This window comes from Bombus bifarius, unplaced genomic scaffold (assembly GCF_011952205.1).
Source record: "Bombus bifarius isolate JDL3187 unplaced genomic scaffold, Bbif_JDL3187 scf7180000008199, whole genome shotgun sequence".
Taxonomy (NCBI): Eukaryota; Metazoa; Arthropoda; class Insecta; order Hymenoptera; family Apidae; genus Bombus; species Bombus bifarius.
Genome location: NW_022884505.1, coordinates 3,668,416 through 3,681,512, shown reverse-complemented (window position 1 = coordinate 3,681,512; position 13,097 = coordinate 3,668,416). Strand labels below are relative to the sequence as shown.

The 13,097-nt window shown below is 36.6% G+C and overlaps 1 protein-coding gene across 7 annotated transcripts in view; it reads right to left on the bottom strand.

Annotated features, from left to right (window-relative positions):
* LOC117210299 (titin) overlaps window positions 1-13,097 on the bottom strand; it is a 245,115-nt gene that overhangs the window by 105,220 nt on the left and 126,798 nt on the right. For all 7 annotated transcript variants that reach the window (XR_004488081.1, XR_004488082.1, XM_033453195.1 and 4 more), the window contains 14 exons: window positions 9,230-9,272; window positions 8,279-8,553; window positions 7,532-7,746; window positions 7,137-7,358; window positions 6,201-6,538; window positions 5,282-5,630; window positions 4,692-4,930; window positions 4,204-4,433; window positions 3,854-3,997; window positions 3,473-3,730; window positions 3,112-3,255; window positions 2,745-3,017; window positions 1,561-2,106; window positions 419-896 (listed from right to left, as the gene is read on the bottom strand). Coding sequence is in view for 5 of the 7 variants with exons in the window: in XM_033453195.1 (XP_033309086.1) it covers window positions 419-896; window positions 1,561-2,106; window positions 2,745-3,017; window positions 3,112-3,255; window positions 3,473-3,730; window positions 3,854-3,997; window positions 4,204-4,433; window positions 4,692-4,930; window positions 5,282-5,630; window positions 6,201-6,538; window positions 7,137-7,358; window positions 7,532-7,746; window positions 8,279-8,553; window positions 9,230-9,272 (3,754 nt within the window). In the remaining 2 variants the exon portion in view is untranslated. The remainder of the gene's footprint in view (window positions 1-418; window positions 897-1,560; window positions 2,107-2,744; window positions 3,018-3,111; window positions 3,256-3,472; window positions 3,731-3,853; window positions 3,998-4,203; window positions 4,434-4,691; window positions 4,931-5,281; window positions 5,631-6,200; window positions 6,539-7,136; window positions 7,359-7,531; window positions 7,747-8,278; window positions 8,554-9,229; window positions 9,273-13,097) is intronic.

The window sequence follows — 13,097 nt, the reverse complement described above, 5'->3', positions numbered from 1 at the left end:
ATAGCGTGTAAGCATTGAAACCAAATGAAATTACTAAATTTATACTAAACCTAAAAACTCGGTTTAACGTCTCGTAAAAATATTCGAGTCTAGAAAAAGGAAGAAGTTTGAATTTCCAATTGATTCTCGACCAAATCGCTTTCTAGAAATCTTCGCATAGATTTTGGTCTTATGATACTCTTAACGCTATCTACACATAATACAAATTGAAATATACCAATACAGATGGACTAAATTATATTTAAACTGTTAGGACGAAAATAAATAAACACTCGTATATATACAGACGTATCTTCGTTCCATTAAAAGAGAACGTTAAATTCGCCAAAAATATCTACATATTTTTAGCTCTCGTAAAAGCAAAAATTTCATACCTCATTTTATAGTTCTACTATAAATTCCATTAAATATTACAAACCTCGATGAATCTTCCAGCATTTGAATCTGTTCGAGCGATTGCTCGTGCTGAGTTTCGGTAACAACATCGGACTTTCCGATTACTCTGACGCAGGCTGAGGTATGAGCAGTGCCAAGATGATTGGTGGCTCTGACAGTATATTCGCCAGAGTCGAGGATAGTCGAATGCACGATATCCAAAGCGACGAAACCAAAGTCATAGTAAGTTCTAAATCTGGAGCCAACGGTAACTGGACGACCATTTTGGAACCATTCGACTCTCATCGTTGGATCGCCCATGGGTTCCAAACGACATTCCAAATGAATGTTCTTGCCCTCGCTCACTGGTTTAGGATCGCTCAATGGCTGCACGAATATTGGCTTTGATTTTGAAATTTCCTCGATGTGATATTGGGGCTCGACGAATTTCGATTCTTCGAGACGCTGAGTCTTCTCGTAGGAAGTGCGATGCATACTGCTGGTATCGACGCTTGAGCGTGCTATTATTAAAAACAAATAAGATTATATTATGGCGTTTGGTAGAATATATATTTGACACTATATAGTTCTGCTATATATTATATTTAATATTCTATACTTCTGCTATATATGCTATATCTAATATTCTACGATATTATCGTATAAATCTATGACTAATATTATAAAATTTAATGTTGGAAATTTGATATAAAATTTGACTCTTTTTTTCAAGTACAATAAAGTAATTGTCTGATTCGATTGTTTTCCGAAATTCAAGATAAAAGTTGTTGCAAATTCGACACTTGCGATAAAACTATTTTATTATCTTCGATCTATTTCGTGAAATGTATTGGATCGTCTAGACACGCGAAAAAAGAACAGAATCGTTTATAAGAATAAATTGTTTAGAGATAGTTTATTTAATAAAATAAAATAAAATAATGGATAATTATATAATATAAATGGAAAGAAGACTTCAAACTAACTAAACCGAAGATACTATTTCATCAAAGAATTGAAAAATCTCATTAAGACGCAACTAGAACGAGTATGCGTCCATTTTATCGTAAATGTATGAATATTTATAAACACGCTGTAGAACGACGATTTTTAACATTTATCTACATCGACCTGCTTACTGTTTCTCACGATACACCTATGTATAACGAAATTTCAAAAACTTACTCTCCACGATCATCGTGGCGGACAGTTTAGCTTCTCCAAGAGCATTTCTAGCGACCACAGTGTAAGTACCAGCGTCCTCAGGTCTAACCTGAAGAATATCTATAGCCACGTATCCAAAGTCGTGATATGTTTGAATTCTATTTGCAGCAGTGATAGATTTTCCATTGTGGTACCATTCGATCGTCATAGTTAAATCGCTCTGAGGTTCCACACGAGCCTCGAAATGTGCACGTTGACCTTCAACGATCTTGTTAGTACCCTTCAGGTTGCCCAAAAATCGTGGTGCTTGAGTTACTTGTGTTTCTTCTTGAACTTGTCGCGAATATCTGCTGGAATCTTCCAAAGTTTGAATCTTTTGAAGTCCGGTCGGATGTTGACTGTCATAGATGACATCGTTCTTGCTGATGACGCTCAGTTGAGCGGTTGTATGTGCTTCACCGACGCGGTTGTATGCGCGGCAAGTGTATATACCAACATCGTGAATCGTTACGTATTTGATGGTCAATGCCACGTAACCGAAGTTGAAGAATGTCGTGATCCGTGAACCTGAGGGAAAAATTTGCGTTCGTGTGATTGAAATTATCGAAATGTTGGATTTCTTGACACTTGGCATTGGAGAGTTACGTAATTTGAAAATCCTATTATAATTTTGCATGAAAATTCTGACAATATATTTCTAGGGATTTCGGGGTGTTAAAATTTTGGAATTATAGAATTCTGACATCTTGCGATATCGTAATATTAGTTGAATTTCTGTTCTAAAATTCTAGAATTCCAGACTTTTGGGATTTCGCGATTGAAAATTTTGGGATCATAGAATTCCACGATTTTCTAATTTCTAACTTTGTAATTATTTTTTCTCGTTGAAACGCCACGAATCTTACATCTTAACATTTCAGAACTACGATATTTTATCCTATTTTAATTGTCCTAAAATTTAATTCCTCTACCAATTTCAGAATCTTCAATTTTTAGCATCGAACGATCGTAAGATGTTTAATTTTACAATCTCACAATCTTAGATTCTGATTGTAATAGTCTTAGGATTGCTACGATGCTTTTCCATGATTCTATGATCTAAAAATTCTATAATTCCAAATATTATGTATACAAGTGTAGAGGATTTATTAAACTACAACATGCAGCATACTTTGCAGCAGAATATAGAAAAAGATTCTACTTACTTGCTTCTACAGGGCGTCCGTCCTTGAGCCATTCGACTCTCAAATCAGAATCGCCGACTGGTTCTAGACGTGCTTCGAAATGAGCAAATCCGCCTTCTCGTATGTTGTTTTGATCCTTGATAGGAGATTTGAATTCCGGTGGGCTAGTCGGTTCAGGCTGTTGCTGTACGTATTTCTGGTGCATAGCCTGTTGATAGGCTTCCAATTCCTCGGCAGCCTCGATATACCTTTGTTGCTCGGGGATTCCCAGATCAGTAGTAACGCTTGTGCGTGCTAAAATGATCCAATAACACGTACGATGTAATCAAATATTCTTTCAAATACTATTATTCAATATATAGAGACGATGTTATTTCACGACATTTACCAAAGACACGAAGAGACGCGGAGCTGACGGCCTCTCCCAAGCGGTTCACAGCTCTGACAGTATAAGAACCGGCATCTTCAGCTCGTAGGTGCAATATATTGAGCGAGACGTACCCGAAGTTGAAGATGGTTGTGATTCTTGAGCCTAGGTATAATTATTATTCGTTAAAATCTTGATCGTTGATAAAACTTGTAAAAAGAGAAAACGTAGTGAGAAATAACAAAAAGACAGATAAATAGAATTTATGTAAACATTCCTAATAATTAATTATATTATATTAAATAATGAATTGTTAATTATTAAGAATGACCTAGGAATCCTAGTATCGTTGATAATTTGGATACATTGGAAATGTACTTACTAGCTGTGATAGGCCTGCCATCCTTGTACCACTCCACTTTCATCGTGGGATCGCTTACAGGTGTCAGTTGCGCTTCAAAATGAGCGTTACGACCTTCCTGTAGCTCTCCTAGATCCTGGAGTGGTCGGATGAAGGCCGGCCGCTGTGAAGAGATCTCCTCCACACTCTCCTGCCTTTGATACTTGCTGTAATCCTCGAGCTGTTGAATATATTGAAGGCTGTCGGGGTGTTGGCTAGCCTGTTCGATTGTTGCGCGTGCTACAATGAGATTTTTTTTTTTATTTAACATTATCACAATTTCCTGATCTCGAGAGAATATTGGAAGCTTCCGGATCGCGGGAACAGAGAAATAGGAAATTTAAGTAAATAACGAAAACTCACGTGTCACGCTGAGGGTAGCTCGAGATTCGGCGACTCCGGTCGAACTCACGACGCGGCATAAATATTCGCCGCTGTCTTGAAGAACGATGCTAATTAAGTCGAGAGAGATGAAGCCAAATCGGAAGATAGAAGTCGCACGGGAACCTAAAATCGATAGATATGATTCGATAAAATTGATGAACTGAAAGATTTCAAGCTCGAAGATTCGAGGTTTCGGAATTTTAAAAATTTTGGAGATTGACAAATTTAAAAGTTTGGAATTCCAATCATACGAAGATTCAACGATTCAAACATTGAAATATTGAACGATCTTCTCAATGTTACATTAATATTTCAAGAGAGTTACTTACTCGCATCGAGAGCTCGTCCATTGACGTACCACTCTACCCTCATGGTGGGATCGCCCACCGGTTCGATTCTGGCCTCGAAGTGAATTCGTCCACCCTCGATCTGATGGACGTCCTTCAATGGTATGATGAAACGTGGTGGTGGATAAACTCTATCTTCCTCGGGTGGAGGCAAATATGGCTTGGCGCGTTCCACGTGTCTCAAATAAATCACTTCGGGGCCAGGCGCTGGTCTGTAATCGATTTTATCGTTACCTCCAGTCTTTGTAAACGAGATATAAATTTCATTAAAACCCTACCATCTATTTTCCTTTCGTTTGCATAAAAATAAAATTATAACATTTTAATATCTCGTTTGATCAAATTTTAATGTTGGATTTCGAAATCCAATATCATATAATTATATTATTAACAATATAATGTGTTAGAAAATAAACGAATACGATGTTTAAATAGCAATTAATATTTGCACAAATAGAATGGAAACTTACTCTGGTTCGATGACTTTCGTCGGTCGGGGTAAGTTCAGGCGTCTTGGTTCGGGGGCTACTCCTTTCGGTGTTTCCACGAAGAGCCGTGCTCGGGTGGCGGTAGAGCCAGCTACATTCTGCGCCGTGCACTGGTACCAAGCAGCATCTGACATTTTTGCGTAGGGTATATCTAAAGTTGATGCTCCGCTACCATCCGTTGAAATACGCACATCCGGTCCAGGTGTTATTGGCACTCCATCCTGTGTTAACAGATATCAAGAAAATTTATTTTTATCGCTCCTTCTCATTCTCTCATTTTTATTTTTTATTTTTCTTTCACGTCCATTCGACGTTCGACACTGTTATTCGAAGCATAGCATAAACAATATCGCAAGAAACCTCGCCCACAGATGCAAAAAGGCTCAGATTCTGGCGAATTTAATTTTCGTTTCGTTTCTAAGAATAAGTCAGGATTTTTTTAAATTGTTATTTCAATGTAACCGAACCATTTTTTAAAACCGACGTCGACGAAGAATTGTAGTCTTCGAATGGAGAGTTTCATCTTTCAGGAAAATCAGTGTGTGTTAAGTTTTAAACGCTAATTAACTCACCTTCTGCCAGGTGATACGCGGTACAGGAGTGCCAACCGCACGAGCCATGAAAACAACCGGTTCTCCCTCTTTTACATTCGTTGTTGTGAATCGTTCCACGAATTTTGGCGCGACAACTTGTTCTTTCTCGATCACGTTCAAGTTACACTGGAACGAGGTTTCGCCAGCCTTGTTCCTAGCGACACAGGTCACGACGCCGGCGTCCGCGCGGCTCACGTTCGTGATCATCAATGAATTATTACCAGACTCGTTCACGAGGATCTTGTGGGTCAGATCGTTGACTACTTGCTGACCGTTTATGTACCATGTCACCTCGGGATACGGACGGCCGGTTACGCGACAGTCAAACCTGAAAGTCACGTGTTATTCTTCCATGTGATTCTTAATTTCTTCATTTTGAGAACTGTCTCTACGTAGAGAAGAATGGTAAGGCGATGTAAAAGGGGAAAGTAGGTAAAGATAGAGTAACATAGAACAGTATAACGAATACTACCCTATTTTATAGAATGCTATATTTTATAATTGGTACTATATTTTAATTTATTAGCAAATAATAAAATATTGGTCCAATTGTTAATTAACCAATGGTAGAAATATTCTTCTGTGTCCTTTTTAGGATTTTAAATTTCTGTCAGATGGATAACATTTTTCTTGCAATACTAAATGAAAAGTACGAAATGACACAAAGATAGTAAGTGTCAATTGTGAAAGTAATAACAATAACAGACCAAAAGACCCATAGAAAAGGATAATAATTCTGCATCGTCAACTATCGATATCGAAGATATATAGAAATATACATAGTACGAATGTCGAAGACACATATTTTCCTACCACTGTTGTAAGATTTTTAAAATTCCAAAAAATAATTAGTATCTTCCTAAAAATTGAACAATTCGAAAGTATACGCGAAACGTACCTGGTCATTTTTCCTTCGGTGGCATCGCGATCGGTGCACGTGCGAACGAAATTCGGCGGCAGTACTTTTCCAGAGTCGGACTCGCCAGTTGTTTCAACTTGCTGAGTTTTGATCGTTTCTCTTGGAGCTTGATAGGCCTGATCCACTTGATCGCTGGACTCAATCGCCAGATATGCAGAGCTGACGGTGCAACCCTGAGGATTTTCCGAGAGCAAAGTGTAATGGCCACTGTCTTCCGGCAGGGCGACTCTGATCCTCAAGGTAGCTTGCTGATTCGAGTGGCTCATTTCCACGCGTTGTGATTCGCGGATCCTCTGACCGTTTTTGAACCAAGTTAACTGAAATACAAAGTGGAATTGCATAGAAAATTATTTTAGTAAATACATTTAAGCAACATCGTTCTTTATTATTTCCTAAATAGATCGAGGACGTTTATGCAAATTCATATCACGAGAATAAGCGAAGAAGTTAAACTTAATTGTTCGATTCTTTAAATTTAAAATTATAATAATATCGTAAAATTAAATTATGATTATTATTTTATTAGAAAGCTAAAGAGTGAAAACCTGAATGAAGACTTGCTTTGTTTCTTAGATATTATAATAATGAAACGTTCTGTACATTTTTGCATGTTACGTGCATTCCGTATATTTTTGCACATTTCAGTTTGCCATAAACGCATAAACATCCTCTGCTGACTCGTGTCTTTCCATTCTCTTATTTCCTACGATGGTTTAGTTTTTCTCTTTGTTCTTCGATTTCATTCGAAATCTATCGAAATACATACGTATTTTCATTCTATTCTTTAGAGGAACCAAACTAAACTAAACCAAACTAACTTCTAAACTAAAGTCTTTAGAGAAATATACCAAATGCCAAATATTAAATAATACAAAATTCAAAGACACGAACGAATTAAAAACGTCATCAGCTTACTCTTGGTTTCGGATTGCCCGAGATCTTCGCAGTGAAAACGGCATCGGATCCCTCGACAAGCTTCGAGTTTCTGGGCTTCTGCGTGATTTGCGGAGGTGCAACCGGTCCCAGACTACGATCTACCACCGTCGAAATCTGCACGTCGGATTCGCCCACGAAACGACGAGTAATCGACTCTCGAAACTCCGTTTCCCGCAGCAGTCTGTATTCGAAAGTGTCCACCTGCAAATTAGTCACACTATTATCTTTCGTTCAACCATAAATCAAAAAAAAAAGTTCCCAAGAGATAAATTTCTTCTGTATGTATATTTGTTTCTTATGCTTATTTTTTGTTGTTCTTATATTTCTTCGTAGATATATATATCTGTCCTTGAATAAATGGATAAAATAGCAACCTTGAAATCTTCGATGCTGATGGAAGTTCCGTTAACGTAGCTTCGTTTATCGATCGTTTGTTGATAACTGCGTTGTTGAACGCTTTGTGTTCCTGTTTGAGACTTCTGTTCGGTGGACTGGAAGGTCTGAGCGTATTCCTTCCTGAAACCCATCTGTTGTTGTTGTGGAGGTCCAAATCCTTCTGGTTGAATGTAAACGGAGCAGATTGCTTCGCCTAAAACGAAAAAGAAAAATATGGTGTTATAATGTTTTAATTTTATTTCTATTTATTCAATGAATAATTTCTCAAAGAATATTTTTATATTCATTTATTCGCAGAATGAAGAGTTAACGCGTATCACTGGCTAACTCCAAGCGGCATAGAAAATGTTAATATAAATCATGTAATCGTAGAAAGTATCTTCCTTCTTCTTATTTACGGATAAAATCAGAACTTAATGGAATGTTTGTTTTTATAGACTTGCACTCGGCATACGTAATGGAAATTTCAATTATAAAACTCTAATAAACGTTTATGATTGCGATCTACTATATAATCGAGGTAAAACTCTCTTCAGTACGAAATGGCAATTTAATTCTATCCAGTTTTAGTCTACGTATCTATATTTCAAAATAATTTAACAAGCACTCTAGTGGAAAAGAGCAGGTGAAACTCTTTAATTAGTTGGAACACTGATTTTTTAATACGAGCTATACATCGACTAGAACAGAATTGTACGTTGAAGATATTCGAGAAACAGCCTCACCGTATTGATTTTTAGCACTGCACGTGTATTCGCCCTCGTCCCCAGGACCAATTTGGTTAATTTGAAGCGTGACCGCTCCGGTCTTCTCGTCGTAAGACATTCGAATTTTCCATGATTCCAACAACGGCGCACCCTTGTGCGTCCAGGATACCGTGGGCTTTGGATTTCCTCGGACGCGTCCCTCGAAAATCGCGTTTCCACCCTGCGCGAATCTGGCGTTCTTAAAGATCTGTTCGAAGACCGGCGGCGATGGATCGCCGGGTCTGCCGGTAAATCTGTAACGAGAATTATGAGAAATTGAATTTTTATTTAAATTCCATGTCTATTAATTGTCGCGTAACATTAAATCAAATTCTGGCAAATTTCTAACATTCGTCGCCACAAAATCTGTGAATTTATTTTTATTCCTGAAGACTTCAAACATTTTTCGACTATTCGAAGACTTCAATATTTGACTTGAACGATAATTGCGTTATAGTAGGTTGTCCGAAAAGTTTCTTTCGTTTTATAAGGAAATAATTTTGTTGTTTTATATTATTTTGTCGAATTACGTACGATCCATCTTGTTCTGTTGAGACAAACATTTCACAGACTTGGTTTCACGTTTGTATGAAGGTGCACTGTTGTAAAAAACACGTTTGCGGAAGAAAGACACTTTTCGGACAATATAACAGAAACATCGATTGGTATTTAATTTGTAGAATTTCTTTAAAAATTTCGAATATTTTCAAGCTTTTTGGAACCATAAAGGAATTAGGAAATCACATGAATCTACACGAATGATTCAATTTACTCGAAATGGGATAATTCCAATTTAATTGCCCGAATCTTTTACAATTCTTAAAACGATATCAATTGTCAATAATTCTGAAATATCCTAAATGAGATAGCCTGAAGTGACTTCTCGATGGAAGGAGAAATATTTTTTCAAATAAATGGGAAACTACTTACGTTGGTACCGTGGGCGTCGTCTGCATCACAATCTCCCCTTGAACTATAAGCAACAAAAGAAACAACATATGAATCCTGCGTACATCTTCGCGTAAAAATAAAAGGTTAACATAATGTTAACGTTAGTTCGATCGATTTTATAAACAGCAGTTTTATTTTCAATTTTCTTTCCTACGTATACGTCATTAAATAATCTCGTCGTCGATCTTTCGAACGAAAGAAAAATGCATTACGAAGCTTTCGCCTAGTTTTTATCCGCGTTGGTCACTTTTATTTCTGTTTATAGGATGCTTGCTACTGGTGTATTTCCTTCTCGTTCCCCCTAACTGGGCCAGAACGAGCCGAGGAAACGAACCGTTGCGTTGACGCCGTTTTCTTCTCTGTCGCCGTCACGCGCAATGCCGACCGTGCACCTTTTTTACAGACTTATCTACACTGGAACTCGGTGCAATTAAGTCAATTTGCTAATTAAGCACGGGGCCCCGTTGACGCGAAATACTTGTGACCCGTAAGCGTATTTACATTACTTTTGACATTTCGTGTTCAACTCTTCTCAAGCGAGTAATTTTTGAAACAATGCGAATAATATAACACTTTTATCGTCATATCTTTTATTTTAAACGTATTCGATGCTTCTTGAAATTTCTAATTGTGTCGCGCGAGATAAATAGAAATATTTGTTCAAGTGTTGCCATCGAGTGTAACGGTATTATCTTATGGAATTTTTAGAATTCTCTACAAATCTATCCAGTTACAGTTGAATCAGCTAAACTCGACAAAATTGGATAGAAACGTAATTTTGAAAATCATAGAGATAAACAATTCTAGTCCTCCATGGACAAGACGAAACAATTACTTTCAAGCGTGGTTTCTTTGACTTTTTGAATATCCAGAAAATCTAAAAAACAATTTAAATTCTGTTGTACACATCGATGTCTGTATTATTATAACATGTACATGGTAACATATCCAACTTTTTTAACTCTTTTCAATAAAAGTAAAAATCCAGAGAGAAAGAAGTCGAGAAAGGAGTCTCGATCTTTTTACGGAAGATCATATTTTCTTATTTTTTCGATATAGGAAAACCTACATCGTATTAAGACAAACGTTTTAATCTTTCTTCGAGAAAAGTACAAATTGAAAGGAGAGAAATTGAAGAGTAAAATTTTCCAGTCTCTCTATACAGCATTAAATCTACTTAATTCTTCGACGTAATGAAACAGTAAAATCTGTCGAAGAATATTGTTATAATAAATCGACATGGAAAAAGCATCGTACATAAAAAATGGTACTACGGAAATAAATCAGCTAACAGCATAAAATTCGATATTTTCCAACCCCACGTCCTACTTTTTCACATAAAAATACTTTATATCCGCGCAACCTAAAATTTCTCTAACGGTTTCCACTAAAAATCCGTATTTATAACACGAAACCGTTTTGTATACAACCGTCATTATGACACACTGTTAGTTATTCGTTCGCCAATTCCTGGATTAAGTAATTTCATCGTTTCACGAGCTGGAAAGCGTCTGAATCATCGGCAACATCTGCGCCATTTCACCAGCAAACGCGCGAGGAAAAATAAAGGATCGCTTTTCTGACCTCGTAATTTCGCGTCTTCTCTTTTTACTAACCAGCATCGTCCAACTCTCGCGAGCTAAAGGACTCTTTCGATCGAAATTACGCGGGCAATGCGTCCGACGATTAAACGGGCGCCAGCTACAGGAAATTAATTGACAGCAGCTAGACGGGAACGCGACGAAAATAAACTTCCGACAACAATCTCGACGACCGCCGCTTAAACCACTTTCGTTATCACGGTTAAAGCACCCGAGTGGATTCTAGAAGCGGTGACGCGATCGTTCAGAAATTCGAACCATGTTTAAGCGAGATGCATCGCGCAATAAATTCGAGAAAAGGGAAGAAGCTTGTGAGAAAGCGCGGAGACGTTGCGCTTATTTTCGCTGCAAATTGTTTTTCTTTCTAATATTTCGTTATTATATTTATTACTGCGATATATCACCAACGTTTGCTGTTCACAGTAGAATTTGTCTTTAGAAATATTCGCTGTTACCGGAGAGTAATCGTACAGTTGTTCAATTTTCTTTTATACGATGTAATTTAATTGCAACGTTCTAAATAAAAATACCCGCGTCGATTTCGTATTTTTCGTTATTAGAATTAACGTGTAGGATTTTTCATTATGAGAATGTGCAGTGGGATATATGGTATAATGACGTGAGATGGCTGATTTTTAAAAGCTAAATTGCAATTACAAAATTAATATTAGAACTACCACACCAGTCAAATTGTTTGGTTTTACCATTTTATATTAAAATTCCTACTTCATGTTACATTTATTTCCGCAATGATGTAATGACTTTCGCAACGATAACCAGAAGAATAATATAATGAATTTTATTTTATTTTTTACGTATTCAAATTGAAAATAATTTTGTATCAAGGCTACTTGTACCAATACCAGTGAAAATGACCGGTACTTGTCAAAGTGTAAGAGGGTCCTGCAATCTGTTTATCAAACTCCAATTAACCAGTTTCCTCGTTTTATACAACTTGCCACGCGTTTTTACAATTTTTACCGCGTATCATTCGATATGATGATATCAGTTATCAGGAAAATTCCGGATCGATCGCTAGATGCTAACACTAGAAATACCACACCAATCAAAATGACTGGTTCTACATTTTTATAGATGTATCAACCCTCGTTTAGGGATCATTGTCCCAGATGGATTAACAATACCAAAAATGTACTACATAACGTGGAATTGCTTCTGTAGGAAAGTAATAAATCAATAAATATACAAATATTCTATTATTACGTATTTTTTAAAGACCAGTCATTTTCACTGGTTTTGGTAGAAATAGCTTCGTGTTAACTATCGGTAGTTCTAGTGTTAATAACTGTGGATGGAATCGTTTCGATATTTAACAGTTCTTTGCCATCAAGCTAGAATGAGATCTTAATAATAATTAATAATAAAATTAGGGTTAAGTTCTTCTCATTAATTTACACATTTCAGTGACGTTGTAGATACCTTAGAGCGAAAATATACGTCCGGGTGAAATGATGTTTGTATTTAACACAGTCTCGTTTGGAAGTAGATGACATTTTTGATATTGTAATTTGATAAAGATCGACAGACATTACGTGAAGGAATAGCGTCAGAATGTCAAGGTAGAATAGGGACTTGGAGCACCTGGTATTAAAAAACACGAAAGATAACGAATCCATGTTTGTTCTATCAACTGTAGAGTTCCAAGAGATGACTAATAATCTTTAAAAAAACATAGAACCATCGATCGAACGAAGAATCGGCAGACGGACTGATCAACTCTTTTCGATTTTTTAATTTTATCACTCAGCTACATGATTACGTTTAATGTTTCAGAGGAACAAATTATTTGCTGCTATATATTTATTTGTTGCAAGAAAATACCATAAAGAATTCTATGAAAATTGGAAAAAATAATGCTTCTGACATCTCCTTATTTTTCTCTACTTTTCAACTTCTGAAGATAATTTTCTTAGCTGGTCAGTTGGTCGTTCGATCTTTTATTTTATAGGTCGAACATTTTGTAATTTTATTCGATAAAAGTATCTATCGAACAGTCTAGCAAGCATTTCAAGCCGCTTCTATTCATTCACAGATTATTCGGAGATGTTCACTCTTTTTGAACGTAAAATGGCAATGGACTACAGATTTAACAATTAAACCACATCGATTATTTCTCTGTTGGGCTCCCTACATTCAATATCATCTGAAGATATGGTCCTATTGTCGTTTAATGAACGAACAAGCACACATTTATTAAGAATTCAAGTTAAGCTACTAACACGGGT